The sequence below is a fragment of the Ursus arctos genome, unplaced genomic scaffold, assembly GCF_023065955.2.
Source record: "Ursus arctos isolate Adak ecotype North America unplaced genomic scaffold, UrsArc2.0 scaffold_8, whole genome shotgun sequence".
NCBI classification, from domain to species: Eukaryota; Metazoa; Chordata; class Mammalia; order Carnivora; family Ursidae; genus Ursus; species Ursus arctos.
The window spans coordinates 15,831,613-15,853,643 of NW_026623100.1; the positions used below are offsets into that span (position 1 = coordinate 15,831,613).

General features: G+C 54.7%; 1 protein-coding gene across 3 annotated transcripts in view; it reads left to right on the forward strand.

Annotated features, from left to right (window-relative positions):
- The window catches only part of TTC7A (tetratricopeptide repeat domain 7A), a 115,947-nt gene that overhangs the window by 37,013 nt on the left and 56,903 nt on the right, over nt 1-22,031 (forward strand). For all 3 annotated transcript variants that reach the window (XM_026486390.4, XM_044378210.3, XM_048222425.2), the window contains 5 exons: nt 6,697-6,775; nt 7,525-7,682; nt 8,255-8,318; nt 17,750-17,887; nt 19,474-19,557. In XM_026486390.4, the coding sequence (XP_026342175.1) occupies nt 6,697-6,775; nt 7,525-7,682; nt 8,255-8,318; nt 17,750-17,887; nt 19,474-19,557 (523 nt within the window). The remainder of the gene's footprint in view (nt 1-6,696; nt 6,776-7,524; nt 7,683-8,254; nt 8,319-17,749; nt 17,888-19,473; nt 19,558-22,031) is intronic.

The window sequence follows — 22,031 nt, forward strand, 5'->3', positions numbered from 1 at the left end:
GCCGCTTGCCCTGTAGCTGATGACAGGGTTTCTGACTGACCTGAAACTGAAAGTACGGGACCTGAAAGGAGTTAGGAATTGGGAGAGGCCCCTTCCAGAGGGCAGGGGGCTGAGACCCTGAGACCCTGAGACCCTGCGGTTCGATTCCCCTCGCTGCCACCAGAGGGCAGCCGTGGACTCTGATCGGAGCTCTGTCCCAGGTAGTTGGCAGGCGCCAGCTGCCAGGAGAGGGCACCTTTCTGACGTGTTCTGGTGGCTGCGGACAATGGCAGTGGGGCCCAGAGTCCTAGCTATGGGAGAGCTTTGGTTTTGCTTTGCACGAAGCAGCTCTGGGGTTGAGGCAGCAAGGGAAGCCAGGGCCGATGCAACAGCAGGAAAGTTGACTGTCCCTGTCCAGGGCCCTGACCTCACTAGGACAGCTCCCAAGAAACAAGAAGTGAGCTGTAGGCTTCTTCCCCCAGAGTGTGGAGTGGTTTTTACCCGTCCTTCTGCCTACATCTGCAGAGCCTCTTCTGGGCTCTGGGCTGAGAGCGAGCTTGAGCCGTGTGTATTGAACCAGGTGGGCTGTGTTTCGCGCATGTTAAAAAAAATGTTTTTTTTTAAATTACTAAAGCAATATGTGCTCACTGTACCAAAACCAAACAATAGAGAAGGGAGTGTGTGTGCTTTCTAAGGGAGTTTCCTGGGGCTTGGCAGATTGTTCAGTCTCACAAAAGCACTCCCTTGCTGAGGGGTGTGGGTGTGGGTGTGTGTGAGTGTGGGTGTGGGTGTACAATTGCACATGCTTCACCTTGCCAGCTAGGTGCTGAGTTGAGAGGCAGCTAAGGCTGCCTGAGCTGCAGACGGCTGTGGGGGAGGGGCTCTGCCCTACGGCAAAGGCAGCAAGGAGGCTTAGAAGGCCATCCGCTCTGGTGGCGTGACCCCGTGAGGGGTGTGTTCACTCAGCCCCGTGAGGGGTGTGTTCACGCAGCGGTGGTTTTGTCTTGTCCTTAGCAGTCACCCGCTATCTGCGGTGCTGGGGAGGGCAGGAGACAGATTGCCTCCTGGGGGGGAATCCTCCAACAGGGAAACCCCGGAGAGCCTCCCAGTGACCTGTGTCACTCTTCGGGGCACAGCGAGACCTCTGAGGTCCACGGGAGAGAACACACTCTCCCTGTATTTATTGTTAGCACCCATTCACTACCCATCCCGCGCCTCGCTAGAGAGGGAAGATCTCTTTGCCCGAATGTCCCCAGTGCCCTACAGGGGAAGCGTCACTGCCTTTTTCTGGAACTTGGGGTGAAGAAAAGAGCTTTAGTTTTTGAAACCAGTGCTATGGGTCTATGGCAGGAGTGAACAGCTTGACAAGTGTTTGAACTTCACCTGACCTTGTCTCCTGATTGAACCCTCCAGCTGATCCGCCAACTGGCTGTGCTCTTCTGGGTCCTTGACCAGAAACCTCTCCAACACAGTTAGTGCCAGCCCTGCAATGGGGACTCCTGGCCAGGGTCCCACGCCCCAGTGTCTGTTTAGATTCATTCAGCCATAAACTCCATGCAGCCTTACTCTCTCTTTCAAATCAAAACAAAGGAAAAAACAAAACAAAACAACATTTGTTGAGGACCTACTGTATGCAAAACACTTTGCTAAGCTCTGAATAAATCAAAAGGGTGGCTGATTCAACAGACGGTGAGCTTCTTACCTGCAGGGCCACGAATGAGATACTCATTTCCTCATTCTGTCTCTCCGTTCTTCCACGAGTGTTTGTTGAACGTCTCTTGTCAACGGGGCTGATGACTAACCAGACACTGGGTATATAGTAGGTACTTTGGAAAGACTAGTCACTTAGCTGAATTTCAGGAGTCCTAGCGTTCACGTAGCCGGGAGAGGAAAGTGTAACCCTGCTGGGTCAAAAGACAAGCATTGTCTTTCTCAGGAAACTTTTTAGTTTAAAGGGAGTGAAGTCTGAAACCTTGGTTTCCGCCCGCCTCCCCCCTCGGGTAAGCGATGGCGTGGAAAGGCAGCTGTCTACTGGGGTTTCATTTTCCCATTGGAAAATGCGAGTTTATGTATTCCGCAATGATTTCTTGAATGCCTTCTATGTGGGCCAAGCATTGTGCTGGTAGCTGGGAGAACAAAGCTTCCCTTACCAACCTCATCCGAAGTTGTGAAGACTGAGTGAGACGGAGCACTTTGGAAAATCTGCCTGCTGCCTGCGGCTGATCGGGGGGCTGCGGGGGGCTCGCCATCCCCTTGCGCCTCGCACCTGGAGGTCTCCCTCGATGACCCATCCCTGCCTGCTCATCTCTGTGTTCCTGTTCCTGGCCAGCCAGGCTTGACTTGAGTTGGGATCAATGGCTTCCTGGCTTCTCCACACGCAGCCTGATTCTGGGCCAGGGTTGGTCTGAGGCCCTGTTTGAATATTGTTAAAAGTGGCAGCTCTGCTCTGAAAGGTCAGCGTGAGAGACGGAGAACAAAGAGATCTTTTAAGCCGCCCGCTCACGGGGCAGGGCAGAGCCCCAGCTCTACCTGGCACGGGGAGCTTTCGCTCAGGCTGGTGGGAGAAACCCCATCTCATTTCCCATTTCCCAGACGCATAAGCTGAGGCAGAGGGGTGTTCCCGACATCTCAGAACAGGTCAGGGCCAGCTGGGAGCCCAAATCTCTCCCCGTACAGCCCTGGCCACTGGAGTCTCTGTTGGTTTTTCTCTTTATGGGCATTCCATAAAAATTGGGATTTACCCGAAAGATGCCTGAGGGTGATTACTTGCTTTGCAAAAGGATTCCTGGGAGCTGATTTAGAGGCCAGAATCCCTTACAGATTTGAAAATAGTAAAATTACACAACTTTGGGGACATGGGATCTTGTGAAAATGCAGTTTTGAATCCTTCATTGTGTGTGTGTGTATCGGGGAAGGCCGCATCCCTGAGAGTGTGCATTTCTTTGCACCCCCTAGTGCCACGGTCTGGGCGCCCTCTCCTAGTGTTGAGAATGTGGAAATGAAAGGCAGAGAGAAGACAGTCCTTGAGCTGGAGTGGAAAGAAGAGGCCATAGTCCCTCTTGGCTCTGGGCTCCTGGTAGCAGCCTGAGCCGGGCTGCCAGGGAGGAAGCTGGCAGGGAGCTCACAGAGTGGAAAATCACCCACAGGTCCCAGGAGCCACAGGCGGTCTCTGGGCCCTAGGGCTCTGGTGCAGTCCCAGGGTCTAGCCTCTGGGCCCAGCCTTGCCCCAGCCTGTGGCCACTGGCCCAGCTGCCAGGGCATTGCTCTCCTGCAGACTTCTCAGAGCCAGACATTTCTGCTCTTTTCTGGAAGCCCATGCAGTCTCTTTTTGCTCTCTCCTGGTGGCGGCTGGTACTGGGCTCTCCCCTCAGCTGGTCTGACCTCGGGCTGGCTGTCCAACTCTGGGTTCTTTTCTAAGGCAGAGGCCTCGGTGGGACTGAAGGGCCTCTGCTGCAGGCTCCTCCTACTTGGGCTCCTGGGGCCTCCCAGGCTGTCCCTGCGTGTGGTGTGTCTCCCAGGAAAATACCGTGTGTATGACCCCTGCGGGGACAGGGCTGGTGGGAGGAGAAAGGTGGACACAAAGCTGGGAGATCCCCTCAGGTACTTCTGTTCTGTGCCCCCTACTCATTCACTTCTGGACTTCCACACAAAATAATATGGCAAATTAAAACATAATTGAATAATATCTTTAAGACCCAAAGTAAAAGGGGAAAGGAAAGTAACTACTATTTAGTGTACCTCTCCCACGTGCCTGGATGTGTTTGGGCTTCACACGTGTTCATCTTCTTGACAACACTATGAGCAAATGAGGAATCCTTGTCCTGTGGACAGGGAGATGAGGACTCAGAGTGGCTGATACACTCTCCCAAGATTACAGATTTAGGATCTGGCTGCAAAGCTGGAGTTTCTGTGTCCCGGTGTCCGTTCTGAAACCTGGCTTCTTAGCATGGGAGAACTGGAAGACACTTAGGACAGCCAAACCGGTGGTTTTCAAAACTGAATGTCCACGGGAACCTCCTGAAAACTTGATAAAACACAGATTACAGGGCTCACCCAAGAGTTTCTGATTCAATGGGTCTGGAGTGGGGGGTCTCAGACTTTGTGTCATTAATCATTTCCCGGGATGCTGGTGCTGCTGGTCCGGGGACCAACTTTGAGAACCTCTGGTCTCATCTGTTGTTTCTCAAACTGTACCTCTAGTGATACACAAGGTGGTTTTAAGTGATACACAGACTTTTTGTAAGTACTTCTATATTTAATATATATTGGCAAAAATAAAGAAAGAAAGAACTAGCACACCAAATCCATGATTCCAGGTATTTTTGATTAAGATGCATCTACTAGGGGTGCCTGGGTGGCACAGCAGTTAAGCGTCTGCCTTCGGCTCAGGGCGTGATCCCGGCGTTATGGGATCGAGCCCCACATCAGGCTCCTCCGCTGTGAGCCTGCTTCTTCCTCTCCCACTCCCCCTGCTTGTGTTCCCTCTCTCGCTGGCTGTCTCTCTGTCAAATAAATAAATAAAATCTTTGAAAAAAAAAAAGATGCATCTATTAAAGTAAAAAAGAAGATGTAAAGAAAAGTATTGCATAAATGAAAACATTGCTGATGTGCAGCCAGTAGCAAAACTTGCAACTGTGGGATGCAGATGACAGAAGTCTGGGAGACACTGTCCACACGGAAGGCCTGGTTTTAATAGAGGAGGAGACTGTGCACAGCCCACAGAGGTGAGCCCCTCCTCAGTTTACGTGGCATTGGTGGCAGCACCCAAACTTGAATCGTCTCTCAGGGCATTTGTGGTTCCCTGGCTGATTAGCCCCTCCTGGTTCTTCTGAAGCTCTGGACAGACTGGGAAAGGTCACTGTGAGTCTGATTCTATCCCTGTGGTCTTTGTCTCCATTCTCAGCCCTGCAAGAGAGGGTCTGTGTTTATAATGTTGGTAGTTTGCACATCTTTGCTTTCTTCTCTGAAACGAGAGGTTCCCAGAAGGCAGGGACTTGGTCTGCCTGTTTGTCCTTTTATGGCTCCAGGCCCCAAAGCCCCCAGGAATCTGTTCTGTGCATGAAAGATGCAGGAGGGGTGCTTGGAACTTTCTTGGCTGCCACCTTTGGCTTTTCATCTCTCGGTGGTCTTCACTTTCTAAATTGGCCAACCTGGCTGATGTTTCTGCTTTACCCTGTGAGCTGTGATCCAGGGAACCCCCAGAGCAAAGGAGAAGGGCAGGCCTTAGACATTCACTGAGCACCTGCTGTATGCCAGGAGCCATGCCAGTCCTGAGCTTCCAAAGCAAGACAGGAGCCCTGTGCTCCAAGTGCACGGTGCACAAAGGGTCAGCCCCAAAATGGAAAATGACCATGCAAGGTCACGCTTCAGAAGAGGAATTAACAGGGTGCGAGAGGGACGCAGGCTAGAGGGGCAGGTGTGGGGAGGGGTCTGGGACGGCTGCAAGGAGGAAGTGTCATTGGAAGGGCTTTCTGAGGATGAATGCGGAAGGGCTGTTTAGGGCAGTGGAAGGAGTCTGCCAAGACGACATAGGTCATATGGTCGGTTATTCAAAAAGGACCTGAGTGGCAGGAGACGAGATGGGTGAGAGGCGAGAGGCAGACTCACCACAATGCCATGATGAAGATCTAGACTGGATTCTGTGAGCTCTGGGGCTGCTGACAAAGGGGCCAGCCTTGGCTGGGGTGGGGTCGGTAATAGATGATGTTTGCATGTCAGGCGTACAGACTTCTCCATGGGCCATGGAGCAGTGTTTCAAACTGCAGGCCACAATCCAGTAGCGGGTTGCAAGATGGGTTTAGTGGGCTGCAGCCAGCATTTTAAAAAAGAGGAGTAGAACAAGATGTCAGGGGCGCCTGGGTGGCTCAGTCATTAAGCATCTGTCTTCGGCTCATGGCGTGATCCTGGAGTTCTGGGATCGAGTCCCACATCGGGCTCCTCCGATGGGAGCCTGCTTCTTCCTCTCCCACTCCCCCTGCTTGTGTTCCCTCTCTCACTGGCTGTCTCTCTCTCTGTCAAATAAATAAATAAAATCTTAAAAAAAAAAAAGAGCAAGACGTCAAATTGGAAATACCAGAGTGGACTGCACACAGTAGGGCTAAGTAGTGCATCAAGAAACTTGCTTCTGTTTTATGTAAGGAAAGTGTGTGCATGCTGGGTTGCAATTTAAAATGTATTTTTTTTACTCTGCGTCACACTTTAAAAAGCTTGCAAGTTATTTCAGGGCCCAGAGGGCTGGCAGGGGTTGGGGGGAGGTGAGACTGGCCCGTGTGGGTATCCAGGCCCCAGGTGATGCAGGCTGGACTACGGCCCTGGTGTTGGGGACCGAGAAGTGAGGATGAACCCCAGTGTTGACCAGATGTGTTAGGTGAAGATGGAGAATTCGAGGCTGATTCAAGTCAGTCTGATACCAACCAAGGCTTTTGGGCCAAATGACATCTTGTTTGAAATACTCAATCTTGGTCCCCTTCTGGTGGTGCACTGGAACCCAGGGTTCTTGGGGTGGGGGCTGGGAGGGAGAGGGATCCTTCCTGTTCTTTGATCGACAATGTTCTGGGCTTGTAGGATTCCTGTGTTACAACTTCTGACCTTTCATTCCGGTTGACTGTTTTCAAGTAAAACTCAAATGGGTGGGCTCCTGCTTGTGTCTACAGGTTTGATGATGATGTCTGTGGGGACTAGGCTGGGAATGACCCTGCTTCTACTGTCTTCCCGTAGGAACATCGTGAAAGGGATGAGAGAGCTCCGGGAGGTCCTACGCACCGTGGAGACCAAAGCAACTCAGAACTTCAAAGTGGTAACATGGCAGGGCCTCGGGGCTGGGTGCTGGCTGTGGCTGGCTTATTCAGGGGCCACTTTCAGTGGGAAACAACAGAAGCGCTAGCAGGCAGCCTCTGAATCAGGGATGACAGTATATTACATGCACACGTCTCCTCTCTCTGTCTGTTCTCACGGCAGACATCATTAATCAATCTCAGCATCCTCATCACAGCACTGCACAGAGCCCCTAGCGTTAGATCAGAGTTAAAACCCAATGTCATCCCTTCCTAGCAAGGCGGTAGGCTAACTGTTAGGGATTGTTTATGGCCTTAATAAATAACCTGGACTCCTTTTCCTGCCCCAATTCAGGCCTACCTTCTTAAGCTTTAATTCACCCCAAATCAGAGCCGCAGCTCCTTCTCACTCTAGAATTTTTGATCAGATATCAGGAAGGTATCTGGTCGGGAGCGCTGCCCATGCCAGTGGCTTCACGCTCTGCAAGGACCTGCTGAATACTCAGAGCTGTGCTGGGCTCCATGGGGCCAGAGGAGGAGGAAACATACCCCCCGTCTAGGAGAGGACAGAGGACAGAAGATTAAGAAGAAGCCATCAAAGGCCAACAGAAGGGGCGGGGTGGCCTCAGTGCTGGAAACAGAGAGAAGGGGGCTCCTTGGAAGTGGAGTGGAGTGGTGGGCCTCCGAAGGGGCAGCACACTGCAGGCCTGGCGGATTTGGCCGGGTGGTAGGCAGGGGGCATTCTGGGTCTGAGTTCCTCCCTTTCTGCCAGATGGCGGCCAAGCATCTGGCGGGGGTCCTGCTACATTCCTTGAGTGAGGAGTGCTACTGGAGCCCCCTGTCTCACCCGCTGCCTGAGTTCATGAGCAAGGAGGAGAACACCTTCATCACGCAGGCCCTGCGGAAACCTCACCTGTACGAAGGAGACAAGTAAGCTTTGCTGGACCATGCCGGTCTCATGCCACACTTAGGGCTCCAGCGTCCCCCCTCTCTGCCCTGCACTTTCCTCCAGCTGTCACCCAGCTCACTTCAGTATCCTCAGGAGCCGAATAGACCAGGGAAGACAGTCTTAGGATGGGAGTTGGGAGGAGCATTCTAGAAGGCATCCAAAGGTCTAATTATTCGGGGGTTACCTGCCTTCCTACTAGTGTTCATATACCTTGTCTCTTATTTGTTTAATACTTGATGGTGGGATCTGAGCAGCTCTCCCCTGCCCCTTGCCCTGGCTGCATCATGCAGCCCTGGGTGCTGGAAGGGACGTCTCTTTCCCCAGAACAACTGCAGTATTTCTGGCCCCGCCGCCCAACCCAGCCTTTTTGATCCAGAACTCTGGGGCTTGAGAAAGAGCTGCAGGTGGTATCCGGTGTCTGTGAATTATGCAGGAGGGGGTCACCTTACATGGGCAGCTGCCGACTCCAGGGCAGAAGGGCCGGCGTGGCGGGCCAGCCTCGCTGCGTGGAGAGGCTCGTGCTGGAGCCGCTGCTGCCCTTTGTGTCTTTCAGCCTCTACTGCCCGAAGGATAACATAGAGGAAGCCCTCCTGCTGCTCCTCATCAGTGAGTCCATGGTAAGCTCCAGGCCTTTCCCTCTCTGCCGCAGCGGGGTAGGGCTGCAGGGCTCAGGCACAGGCCGCCAGGTCCTGACCCAGCTCAGCCTCCCACGGATGTCCCTGAAGCAAGATTCTTGCATCTGCCCCCTACACGGGGGAGAGGCTCACTTCCTAGGTTTGGGCCTGGCGCACAGGGCTGTATTCGGGGGGCCTGCGTAGGGACTGAGTTACGAGTTCCCAACACCTCTTCTGGAATCACAAAAGACGCTTATCAGTGAGTCATCAATATACGCTGAGCAGCCCTGTGCTGGTTCTGGGACCGATGTGGGGGGGTGGAAAGAGCAGGGGCTTTGAGCTCTGCCACGGTTAGCCGAGGACCACGGGCAAATCTAAAACCCCCGAGCCTCAGTGTCTCCTCCTGTAAGAGGAGGGTAGTGCACAGAGCTAAGTGTGCCTGTACAAGGAATTCTCTCGTCCACACAACGGTTTATTATTACCGTGCCAGGCCCTGTTCTGGAAGCCAGAAACGCAGCAGCAAACAAGTGAGAAAAGTCTCTGCCCTCGTGGAGCTTACATCCTAGTGAGGGAGGTGAACAATAAATGAATTAGCGACCGCAGTATCCAGGACACTAGTGTCTGAGTGCTGTGGAGGGGTGAAGCGTGCCTGACGAAGCCTGCATGAAGTGCTCTTTGGCTGTTATCACAAGACCCACTTCCCCCGCGGCAGGCAGGGAGGTGAGCCAAGCTCACACCGCGGTACATACATGTGCGCACATGCACGCATGGGCCCTGGAGCCTCAGTGAGGAGAGAGGTGTGGTCCAGGGAGTGGTGAGAGGGATGGCCTGCACTGGTCTGGGGGAGGCGAGGGCGGGGTGTGCGGGAGCCACAGAAGTCAGGGCTGGGGGTGCCGTCCACATGGCGTGCTGGAGCCGAGTCCAAGGCTAGGTCTGAGCCTTCTGACCGGGGGTCCTCTCGGAACCTGGGAGCTGGGGACCCCCCAGGTGGAGAACTAACATTGCTAAACTGGCACATCTGAGAGCAGTTTGTGGAAGTAGGAGTTTAAGAAACAAGCCCCCAAGAGCTGGGTCCCTGAACAGACAGAAATGAATGTTTCCTTGAATAACCTGGGACCATGAGTGCTTTTGGTCAGTGGGTTTCCTCCACCTGCATGGGTCCGTCAGCAGGTAGGCAGGAGGAGGGACGCTGGACTGAGGGGGTGAGAGATCACGGCCTTCCTCAGCTAGGCTGTGGTACTAGAAGTTTGTAGGGTCGTGCAGGTGACGGGGTAAGTGGTTGCTCCAAGGAGGGGAACCCAGCTGGTTAGCCCAAGGTGCGGATAGAATAACGAGCGCCAGATTTGATTTTTGTGGGAGAACAGTGCACTTCTCACCAAAAATGGGCCCTGACTCTGACCACAGACTGACCCCGGTTTCTAATGATGGAACCTCAGACATAGACCAGTCCCCCTCCCTTCCCCCCCCCCCATGAGCCATCTCCCCACCCACACCCTCAGATAAGACCGCACTGAAGTCACCTGTCTTGGGAAACTCCCTCCCTGCTGAGGCTTACAGGTGGGAGGTAAAAGGGTGAAAGCAGAAACGTTCCTTAGGTCCTTTCTCTGCCAGGTTCCATGCCGATGATCTCATAGACGGAGGCATTATGTTGAGCCATATGAAAAAATCACAATTTCATACACTTCAGTCTAGGAGTAATATGTTCCCATCTTACAGATGAGAAGAGTAAGGTTCCAGACAGGTATCTGTTGTGGTCAAGGTCACACACTAATAATCCTCACAGCCATGATTCAAATCACGTCAGTCTCCCTGGATAGCTTTCAGAGCACAGGCAACGGAGCCCAAGCCCTGGACTGCAGTCCGTTCTGTGACTTCCGAGTGGCTCTGGTTCTCGGCTTCCTCATCTGCAAAAGGGCTAAGCGGGTCATTTTCAGGATCAAATGAAACGAGGCTCAGGGAGGGCTTTGTCAACAAGGACATGGCTGCCGGCATGAGACAGCAGGGGGGCTGAGGCTGGATCCTATCTCCCCCAGCCATTTTCTGTGGCCTCTGCCTGACCTGGGTGCCCAGGACCAGAGTTCAGGTACTCTTCCATTAGGTTATCCCCCCTACTCTCACCCCAAACCCTCAAGCTGCCCCATATCTCAGAGTGAAGAATGGCCTTTTACTAAAAGGTGGCCCGCATTTGGAGCCAAGGTGAATTTTCCTAAATATGTGATTTCCCTCCTAGCAGCTTCTGCCGTTGTGCGGGAGGCCGTGTGACTTGCTGGCCTGCCCCAGAGACTCAGGGTGCGGGCTGGCTTGCCAGGCAGTGTCCTGGGAATTCCCTGTAGCATGCAAAGCAGAGGAAGTTGTGCACTGGGCTGGGAGGAGGCCATCCTCCGGGGCCTGCTCGTTTGTTTCCTCTTGCTCACACCCAGCCTGTCACACGTTTAGAAACTTTAGGAATTGGGGAAGAGCTTTGGCGTCTCGCCTACAGAGCTTTCCTGCTGGGATCTGGATCTGGCCTCGGTGGCTTAGAGCTGTTTCTCAGAGTGACCAGACAGCCTCTGACTTCTCTCTTGCTCTTGTTTCACACCTCCCTTCCCTGCGGGTCCCATTCTTGGTCAGGTGTGGACATCACTGTGCCCGCCTCCCAAGCTCTGATCCCTTAGCTGAACCCTGAGGTTCAGTCTGGCCTCCAGGTACTTGCAGGTTTTTCATCATCTCCCTTTGATGCTGCCTGGGTTTGGCCGCAGTTGATAGGGAGAAGCTTCTAGAACAGCAGCTGGCTGTCTTGGCTGGTCCTTAGCTTTTCCTAATACCTGCAGAATTCAGTGTGCTGTGGTAAAAGCTACTCCAGCACAGTCAGCCCGGGAGACGTAATCATCAACGCTTTCCACCTCCAGGATCACCAGAGCAGCTGCTCTGGGAAAGGGCATGTGCAGGTTTCTTGAGCGTGTCAGCCCCTATTTTGTGGTTTGGAACTCAGAGGAGTAGCCTGCAAGCAGTCTTGAGTGTGGGGCTGTTACCTTGGATATGGTTTTTGTTACAGACTAACCGAGCAGGATCAGAATGAATAAGGACCCCCCCACACCCTTGTGTTTCAAGAGGTAGATAGAAACCTTACAGATGCTATCACAGAAATGCGAGGTATGCGAGTGAGAACTGGTTGAAGACGATTTGTGTTTTGGACCTAGTTTTGAGTCTTCGGGGCCAAAAGGACATTTTAAAATCCACCCATCCACCCACCCACCCATTTGCTCATCCCTCCTTCCATCCATTTGTCCATCCAGCCTTGTTTGAGCAGCTGCCATGTGCCAGGCCATACTTGGCCGGGAGATACCGTGATGGGTTCCATCGTTGCCCCCGTCCCTGATGGACCTGCTGGAGATGGACCCAGGGACCTGGAGGAAATCCTGGTCCTCACGTCAGAAGGAATCCCGTCAGTCTGCTGAACCCCAAGTGTATATTCTAGTTTTTAAAAGAACGCTGTATCAGAACTAGTCTGATTTTCTCAAAGAGTTGGAGAACCAGGAAGTACAGAAGTCTTGATCGTTTCTAAAATACTCATTTAGGCATAAAAATACATGCGGAGGCAGACTGAATCCGTGGGTCCCTGTTTCATTCAGCTGGTGGAGAATTTGCTGCTGGTATCAGGTGCTCGGGAACTAAAAGGTCCTAAAGGCCTGGTCTTGAGTGAAAGTGGGCTGGACGGGTAGCCCCTGGGGACTGGAGCCTGCAGGTGAACTAACTGCCCTGTCCCGCATCAGACCCAGCCATTTGAGTCTTGAATTTGCCTTTCACAGTCTGTGTGGCCTGGGCAAGGTTCTTCCCTCCCTGATCCTTAGTTTTCTCGACTGTAAAATGAAGCTAATAAGGCCTTTCTGGCACAGAAAAAGCCAGAAAACGAACCCACAGTTCCCTGGTACGTTATAGATGTTCAACGTGGGTTTGTTTTGTCCTAATAAATGCTTGCTTCCGATTCAGTCATTTTAGAAAACAGGTAGGCTCAGATCAGGTTGGGAGAAAAATTGGTTTGAGGATACCATTCAGTTTAAGAAAAAAAAAAAAGTGTTCTTGGGCATGATTCCATTTGGGGCTTGGCAGATGAGCACAGACTGTCCCAGCTTTTGGCCCCTGGTTTGCTCTGCTGCAGGCCGCTACGGCGAAGGGTCTGGTGGCGCTGCCAGCTTGGAACAGGCGGTTCAGTAGAGGTGGGAGAGCCTCTCGCCCTCGCTGGCAGGAAGAGCTGTGATTTCTGCCGCAGAAGCCTGACGCGGCAGGAGAGTGGGGGCTGGCGTGGGGCTGGCCCAGGTCTCTGGGGGGATGGGACACGTCACAGAGCATGTTATTTCTTGGCTCTGTAGACTGGCAGCTTGAGAGCCGTGGTAATTACATCTGCTGGTGGGGGGCGACAGCATGAGCAGGACATGACGGTGCCCTCCGGGGAGGGGCAGGTGCCAGTCACAGACACTGCTGGGGGACTCCTTTCTGGGGTGCTTTTGTGGGGTGCCAGCAGCAGGCCCTGAGACTGGGTCCTTGGCCAAGGTGGAGCAGCTGTGTCTGAGAACAGGGCAGAGCAGGGCCCCGGACACATTGCCCAAGGGGCTTTTCCCTGATTGGGAAAACCCCGCCTGGAGTTTTGCTTTGGTTCCTCCATAAGCAGAGCCATCCCAGGGTCTCTGATGGCATGGACGAGGCTACTGGACACTTCTTCAAAGGCTTCTGGGGGTGAAGCCAGAATGTCTAGGTTCTAATCTGGGTTCCACCTATCTGTATGCCTTGGGGAGCTTCCCTGGGCCTCAGTCTTCTCATCTGTGCAATAGGACAATAGTACATGAGGTCATGGTGAGATGCCACTTACAAAGTACTCCACAAGTTAGTTCCCTTTCCTTCTCCCACCTGTTTGTGTCGAGGATTAGAAAGGAGAAACGGAGCTGGGTGGAAACAAAGGTCAGTGCCGTCTGAGGCCCTGCAGTCAGCAGAGGAGCCCGACCAGCAGGGCAGGGGAGGCCCATGAGGCAGCAGAAGCCGTCCTGCCCTGGCCTTTGGAGGTGCAGCCTTACCTCCCAGGGACCTTGCCCAGTTAGTTCACCTTCTGGGACTCAGTTTCCCTTCTGCAAAGAGGGCATAGTGGTTTCCTCCTGCACCTCCGTGGGGTTACTGTGAGGCCGGATGAGATGTGACGGATGTGACCCTGAAAGCTGTTGCATGGCACACGTAAGGGATGGCTGTTGGAGGAGCGTCGCCTGCCTTGGCCGTTCCCCCACCGGCCCTCCCGTAAGGCCCTAGATTTGCTTCGTGGATCCTTCTCCAAAGACCAGATGTGGGTCGTGCTGGCAGTGATGAGCTGTTGGAGGAGGAGGGTGGCAGGTGCATGCTTTTTTTGGCTTTTCCTCTTTTGGTGTGCAGAGGGCCTGGGGTGAATGGCCTCAGTTTGGAGGAGGCTGCCTTTGGGGGGACAGCCGGAGGGCCCGGGTTAGGTACAGGGACAGCTCAGGAGCCCTGCCTGGGACAAAATGTGTGGACCAAATAAGGGCGAGGGATCCCCAGAGGTGGGGGCCTGGAGGTTGTGCAGGGAGGAACGAGGAGAAACTATTCTTTATTCCTCCCAGAGGAGTACGGATGATGGTGAGAAGAATATGCAGTGTCTGCGTATTGCTTTATAGGTCATAGGCACATTCATACCTCTCTGCATTTGATCTGAAGGATTTCCCAGCGAGGCCATTTGAATGGTGGAGGAAAGAGCGACTGGGACTAGTTCAAAGCAGGCTGCTGGTGAACTTGGGAGCAGTGCTGGCCGGAGGGCGGTGAGCCCAGGGAAGGAGGGAACAGGACATCCGGGGTGCATGGGCAGTGACTGGAAGCCCCCAGAGTGTCTGAGGCCCCGCCCTCCATGCTGCACACGAATTCCTGCCCTGTCACTAGCCCCCACAGCTTCCTTCCTTTTGCCCCGTTTCCCCCACCCAGCAAGCACCACCACGGCGTTTTACCGCAGCCCTGCCCTAGTGCCATAACAACCAGGGCACACTTCTGCTTTGGGTTTTCCTTTGTGGAAAGTTGCTTCCCTCTTGACACAAGGGCCAGTTCCGGAGGCCCCCTGAGGAGACCTCTTCCCTGCTGTCTGCCTACTGGGGAGGCCCAGCCCAGTGCTAAAAATCCACCCCTTCCACCCCCCAGGAACACAGTCAGAGATACTCTTGTTTTAAAGGTCAAGGTCGAGGGCAAGAGGAGAAAGTTTACACACCAAGCCCAGAAATCTTGCTTAACGTCACTCATTGTACAAACATGGACCAAGGAAGGTGCGGGAGACAGTGAGACATGTCCCTGCCCCAAGAACCAGGGAACTGTTGGGCGCACAGGGGCTGGGGTGTGTGCCACATGCTGGGAGAGGACAAGAGGGGGATGGCCTTGCCTGGTGGGATAGGTCAGGTTGACAGGTACCTGAGTTGAGCTGTGAGGAGCCAGGAGGCATCCAGGTTGACAGAGGACAGACAATCCATGGTGCAGAGAGGGAGCTGCGGGGAGTTCTGTGGGGCAGGGGGAGGACCGGGGGCTGGTTGGGGAGAAGCTGGCCCGGTGGGCCAGGCCTCGTGTCAGGCACAGAGAAGGAGACTTGACTTTGTGCTGGGGCAGTCTGGAATGGGCTGGGAGCTGGGGTCTGCAGGGGTTACCCTCTAAGGACAGGCCAACCAGAGCTGAGGCCCACAGTCACAGCTCGCTGCTCACCATCCCCAGAACGGATAGTTTCCCAGATCCTGCATGTGCCCAGCCAGGCTTCTCTCCATACTTCCCAGAAAAGCTCCCCCACCGCCCTGCTTCAGACTCCCCGTGCTGCCCCCTTTCATCATGAACCCCTCTCTCCTACCAGGTTTGTTTCTTTCCTTTTCTTCCTTCCTTCCTTCCTTCCTTCCTTCCTTCCTTCCTTTCCTTCTTTCTTTCTTTCTTTCTTTCTTTCTTTCTTTCTTTCTTTCTTTCTTTCTTTCTTTCTTTTTTTACGATTTTATTTATTTGACAGAAATAGACACAGCAAGAGAGGGAACACAGGCAAGGGGAGTATGAGAGGGAGAAGCAGGCATCCCGCTGAGCAGGGAGCCTGATGTGGGGCTCGATTCCAGGACCCTGGGATCGTTACCTGAGCCGAAGGCAGACTCTTAATGGCTGAGCCACCCAGGAGCCCCATCTCCCACCAGGTTTCTGGGTCGAATTGCACTGAGCACAAGTACTGCTGCTGCTTCTGGGCTCCCTATCCCCCTCCCTGAGGGCAGAGACTGTTCCTCGTGTCCTCTCAGTGCCTCCCCTCTTGTCCTGGCTGCCTGGCAGGCCACCTCCCGGGGCCCCACCCTCAGGGGCCAGAGCCGGGGAGTTCTGGAGGGGAGGGCTGGAAGTGGAGGAGTGGGGAGGTTCATGGCCAGTTTTGTGTTCCTACTCTGCTTAGTCAGATAGCTCCTGCCAAGCCTCTCAGAATTTCTTCTCTCTTCCTGATGGTGCCTGTGTGGGTGGATTTCACTGGGAAGGAGGGGGATTTCTCTGGCACTTTCCCTCTCTGCTCCTCTCCTCTTAACCCTTTGGAGTTCCTGACCAGCTCTTGTTTCTCAGGCTGGTACCAGCACTCATCTTTCCTGGGGATCTCCTGGCATCCCTGCACCTTCTCCTGGGGCTGGTCCACGTACATGGGGTGGCGACAGCCCTTGCCTGCTGTGGCTGGAGGGGCAACCATCAGGGCCCCTGGCCGCTGGCCTGCCTTCCTGAAGTGCCCCCATGGGTGAGTCACTTCCTTGGGTCTTAGAGGCGTTTTGGCTCCCAGAAGCCTCTGGGAATGCACTTCAGGCCTGCACAACAGGACACATTCAGAGCCTGCAGTCTGAAGGCCATTGGGCTGCTTCTGCCTCTGTAGCCCCTCACCCTTGGGGGCCTTAGCCCCTGACCTGGAGGAGGGGTTCGTAATCCTGCCCAGAGGGAGGTTTTGAAGAGCATCTGTGGACAGGAAGGATGATCTGGATCCGACACCGGGAAATTGGTTTTAAGGGCCAGCAAGCTCCCTTTTATCCCAGCATCCTTGGTTCTGAGGTCCTGTGTGGGGAAGTAGAAGAGGGTGAGTCCCGACACACGAAAGGGGTTCAGCCTCTACTACAGAGGGAGAGGGGTACTAGGAGCAGCCAGCAGGAGCATCTGGCCGGGACCGAGCTTTGCTTCAGCTCAGATACAGCCCTCGAGGGTGTGTGTCGGGGAGGGGGGGCGGTCATAGAGCACTCCCAGCCTCGTCCCTGCCCTGTTGCTGCTCAGCTCAGGGACCCCATGATTCATGCTGAATTACTCCCATACCTGAGTGTTGTCCCCAGAGTGTGGGTTTACAAGAGAGGGTGGGACTGTAGGCCACAGAAGAAGAGGGTCCCAGATCCCCAGTGGGGAGATTTCAGGCTTGGTGATACAGAGCTCCCCGCTTTGGATTGTACAGTCTCCTAGTCCTAAAGTCTGTTTTCCATTACCCCCCTATCCCCCCCGCGCCCCCTGCCCAGCAGCTACCTGGCAGCTCTGAGCTACTGAACTCCTGAGTGCTGGACGCCGAGCACAGAGGCCGTGTGTGTGGGAGAGGTTTCTTAGGGAACTCAGAGGAGAGTTTTGTGGTCAGAAGAAGTCAAGGATCAGGTCTGGGTTGAACACAGGGGTGATGGGAAGGCGGTATGGGGCTAGGAGGTCCTTATCAGAAGGACTGGTGGCACCAAGGGGCCACAGCCCAAGCTCCCCTCCTGCGAGTCAAGCAGCAGAGCCACCCCCCTGATCCAGACACTTCCAGATATGACCTGAAGCTCTTTGTGAGTGGACAGTTACAAGCTCACAAGGAGCTATTCCACAAAACCGCTCGCCTATGTCCTTGGAAATGCCAGGGTCTGAAAGACAAGGGCTGGGGGACCCTTCTAGGTGAGAGCAGACTGAAGAGACGTGGCCCTGGGATGTGGGCATGGTCCTGGATTGGGTTCTGGGATGAGATAACTTCTAGTAAGGCCACGGCTGGGCAGATGGGGCGATCTGACTGGGAGCTGGTATTGGAAGTACCAGTTTTACGTTTCCTGATATACCGGCATTCCTGTTGTGGTTGTATTTAGGAGTCCAGGGTCACGTGACTCTATCCTTATTGTCATATACTAGAGAGAGACAAAGCAGATGTGGTCAGTGCCGTCACCCTTGCAACTTTTCCGTAGGTTTGAGATTTTGCAGACTAACACATTGAATACCAGGAGCCCTGAGAACTGCTTCCTCACCCCAACATAGGCTATGGGTGGAGGTCTTCTCCCTGTCACGGGGGCCTTCGTGGGGATGGGGGAAAGGCTCTGGCAGATTCTGGGATCATGGCCTGGGTTAGCAGCATACGGGCGATGGTCACTGGGCCTTGGAGGCAGGCAGCCGCTGATTTTCTGTCCTCGCTCCTTCCCAACCACGTGCCCCTGCAGGCTACTCGGGATGTGGTGCTGAGCCGGGCCCCGGAGCAGGAGGAGGACCGGGCGGTGAGCCTGCGGAATGCTGCGGCCATCTATGACCTCCTGAGCATCACGCTGGGCAGGAGGGGCCAGTACGTCATGCTCTCCGAGGTACGGCAACCCACCCCCTCCCCAGAAGTCAGGTGGAGTCATCATTTGACCTCCTCCACTGTCCTTTCCTTGCCTCCGCCAAGGGCTACAGCTCAGTCCTTGGGGGGCTGGGCTTGGGACCGTTGCATTTCCAGGACTAGGAGAGCTGCCCTTCCCTGGCAAGACGGGTGGTTTTAGTTTTGGTTTTGGTTGTTTTATTAGTGTTTTCATGTCGTTTTCTTTCGAAAGAACACAAGGCATTGTATAGAGAAGCAGAAGGGGAGAATTTTCTATCTCTCAGCTTCCCACATGGATGACACTGTGTTTTGTGACTGTCTCTGCTGGTAGAGCTCTGAGCTTGATGTGTGTCAGAACCCTGGACCCCCTCCCACCCAAGCTGGACGGAGCAACCCCATTCTATTGAGTAGACCCTCGTGGGGCAGCGCTCTCGGGGTGGTGCCTCTCTGGGGTGAAAGCAGGGGGACCAGGGCACCACGCTGCCCCTCTCTCCGTTCCCCACGAGGCGAATGGCATACACGCATTTTTGAGTTTTCAGATCAGAGCTGGGATCAAAGGTGGCTCTGGGGCCCCTGTCTCCTGGCACAGGAGTGGGCCTCCTGGCAGTAGCTTCTCTTTCCATGTGGTTAGGAGGGTTTCTGAGAGGAGAGCTGGTGACTTCTGCCGAGCCCCTGTTTGCACCCGGCACCGTGCAACGTGCTTTTAGGTAATACCTTCTTGGTATACGGGTGAGGAAGGCAAGGCCCAGAGAGGTTGTTTCTTGCCCTAGATGGTGGAGGGAGTGCATCTGAGCCAGCACGTGAACCCCAGCCTCTGAGCTCTTCAAGTCCATGCTGTCTGGTCCCGGAAACTTCCCTCTGTCCCCCGCCCCACCTGACCATGGCCACATGGTGAATCCTGGCCTCACAGGCTGGCTTCTGCCTCCCTCGTGTGGAAGCACTTGTAGTGTCTGCCGGATCTCACCAGGCCGCCCCTGCTTTGGGGTTGCCCAGGATCGGACAGGCCAGTGGGGCGGTCAGTTTTCTCAGTGATCGTAGACAACAACAGAACCGAGAAAAGCCTTTCCATTTGAGCGGCTTTGTAGTTGGCCCACTCTGCCACTTCCTGGCCCTGTGACTCTGGCAACTCATTCACACCTCAGCCTCCTCTTCTGTGAAATGGGGATAATGGAAGAACCCACCTCCCAGGGTTGTTGGGGAGAGTGAATAAGTTAGGACGTGTAAAAAAACAGAGCGGTACCATGCACAGTAATAGTAAGTACCAGTTATTATTTTAATGGGATGTTCACATGTTAAAAACCCAGACCCAATTTCATTCCCTTTTCCTCATCACTCTGTGAGGCATTCCCATGTTATGGAGGTAGGAACCAAGGTCCAGAAAGGATAGGAAACTTAGGGGAGGTCACACAGCATAACCTGCCCAGTGGCAGGGGCAGGTTATGCTTGGAGTTTCTGACAGGAACCGAGTATGGGCCTCTTGCAGCCTCCTACAGGAAGTGATTTGGGCAGTCATTGCCCTGAGGGGTTTTGGATCGGCTGGGAGTGGGAGGACCCCTGGGGGAATCGTGCTGACTGGCTCCCTCTCCTCAGTGCCTGGAACGAGCCATGAAGTTTGCGTTTGAAGAATTTCACCTTTGGTACCAAGTGGCCCTCTCCATGGTGGCTTGTGGGAAGGTAAGGCCCAGGGCGTGTGGTGGGTGGGGGAGGTTGCACACCTGCCTTTGGGGCCTCTGCTCTCCTCTGGTGCCCTCCAGGGCTAGCCAGAGGGCATGGCTGTGAGTCAGAAATGTTCTCCAGCTTAGGATTTTCCTCTAGGAGAGTGAGGGGCAGCAGAGGGTCACACACAGACCCCTGTGTGAATCTGGTGTCCCAGGTGTGCAACTGTGAGTCTGTGGATGCTTTCCTCCTAGTACACGTGCACACATGGGGCGTCAGAGCATTTCCACGTGTGACTTGATGAGTACAACGGCATGCGACAAGCGTGGGACACGGGTTCTGAGAAAGGGCGCATTCGTTTGGGCCATAGCTCTCTTCCTGCCCATCCGTTGTGGTGTCAGGAGAGGACCTTCCCATGAAAGGACCTGCCTTGGAGGGAGAGGTTGAAGGGTGGAGCAGGCGGCAGTACCCACAAGGGAGTCTGGGGGAGAACTGTGCCAGGGGGTGTGGCCGGGACAGAGGCAAGGGGAGCTTCTCTGCCCAGCAAGGGGACTGACCTTATCCCGGGTCACCAGGGCCGCCTTTGCTGTCTACCCACCAAGCCCTGTTCCAGCACCCCCTGGTTTCTTCTCTGATGAGAATTACACTTACATAAGCCTCTATTTTGAGCGGTGACATGAAAGGAAAACCTTTCCGGAGCTGCGAGCTGAGGGTGTTAGAGCTGAGGATGCTACGAATGCAGGAAAGAAGGTGGCAGGAGCTTGCAAATCGTTCCAAGAGCTGTAAACACCCAGAGCCCTTTTGTGGGGCTGAGGGAATTCCTGCCCCCTCCCCCGCCCATCTGTGCCACCTGCCATTTCTAGCCCTGCAGCTCCGCTCAGAGGAGGGCCCTCCTCAGCTTGCCAGCACCTCCCCCACAAAGGTTAGGCAGGGAAGAGGAAGAAGAGTAGGTACCTGATAGGTGGGAAGGAGTCAGGGAAGTATAGTGAGAATCAAGTGGGGGACCTCCCACCCCCATCCCCCACTGGGCCTTTGTCTTCCCAGACCTCTTCCCCAGCCCCTCACGTTGACCACCCACCAGAGCATCCTAAATGCACAGACAGGGTCTACCCTGGCTCTGTGCTCAGCAGGCTCTTGCCAAGGCTCCGGGAGAGTTCCGGCCACAGATAGAGTGAGGCCTGAGGGAGGAGAGCGGGTGGGGCTGGAGCTCACATGGGGCCTGGGCAGGCAGCTCACAGTGGCATGTGACAGCTTCTTCCTGCCTCTGGGAAACAAAGAACCTTTGATCTTGCAATAGCGGGCATGGGTCAAGAGGAGAGGCCCAGGGCCAGGGTAGTGGTCCTCACCCTTCTGTGGGTCATGGACCCCTTTGAGATGCCAAGGAAAGCTGGGGAGCCCTCCTCAGAAGAATGCAGTATCCTCGGAAGTTAGCTTTAATCTCTGGCAGTGCTCCAGGAAACTCCCCAGTCAGGGGAGAAGGTGTTAGCGTGGGAGATGTGGGATCTTCAACCTCCCTACGGAGAAGAGTCAGGCTCAGAGAAGTCCACACACAGTCCAGCACATCCCAGGATCCCGGGAGCTGCTGTCCCAGCCTGGCTCCTTCACAGACCAGCAAGGTGGGCACGAGAAGGGGCTTACAGGCAGGATGTTGGGGTGATCAGTGAGTTCCTCCCACCTGAGGCCCCACAGGCTGGAGACATTGGGTTATACCCATGGCTGCATTTGGTGCAGCAGGAGATTGTTCTGGAATCACACTCTCACCCCCTCGGGAACCCTGCACACCAGCTCAGTCTGCCTGGTTGGCCCAGGCAGCCCTCCTGCAGAGAGGCCAGAGCTGGCCTCTGCCAAAGCCCAAGGTAGGAATCGAGGTTCTGTACCCACACTTGTGCCAAAGATATGGCTGGGAGGATGTATATACATCTGACACCTCAGCCTGCAGGAAGAAAAGACGAGGTCCATGACATGATTCGGGCGCTCCTTCTCTTGGTCTCCTCAGCAGTCACATTGGCTGTGTTGCTAGGTAACCAGCATGACAAAAAAAAAAATACAAGAAAAACCAAGCTGCCTGCCCTGACTGTGGAGTCCTCCGATGGCTCCTGAAATAGCAACGCTTTGTGGTCTTTGTGGGGTGAACATGGACGGTCAGGGTTGTAGAACCTTCACTTCAAAGTTAGAGAACCTTCAACCCTGCAGAGGTCAGCAGCCACCCAGGGAGGCCAAGGGGAGCCCGAGGCTTGCTGTGGTGTGTGGCCCGGGGGCCGTGGCTGGGGGGCTGGGAGTGGCATTCACAGGAGAGGTGGGTTGTCCGGCAACTCCTTCAGGCCCCTCAGAGGCCCCCTTCGCTGCAGCTCAGGCCGGTCTCCCAGCCTGCCGGAAGAGGTCATCTGACGCCCGCCTGTGCTGGCTCTCACACCTTGGTGGTACCTCTGGAGGCGCTGGGGAGGGTGAAAGCCACCGAATGGTGAGGAAGCCTGGCTCACGTAGGGCTCAGT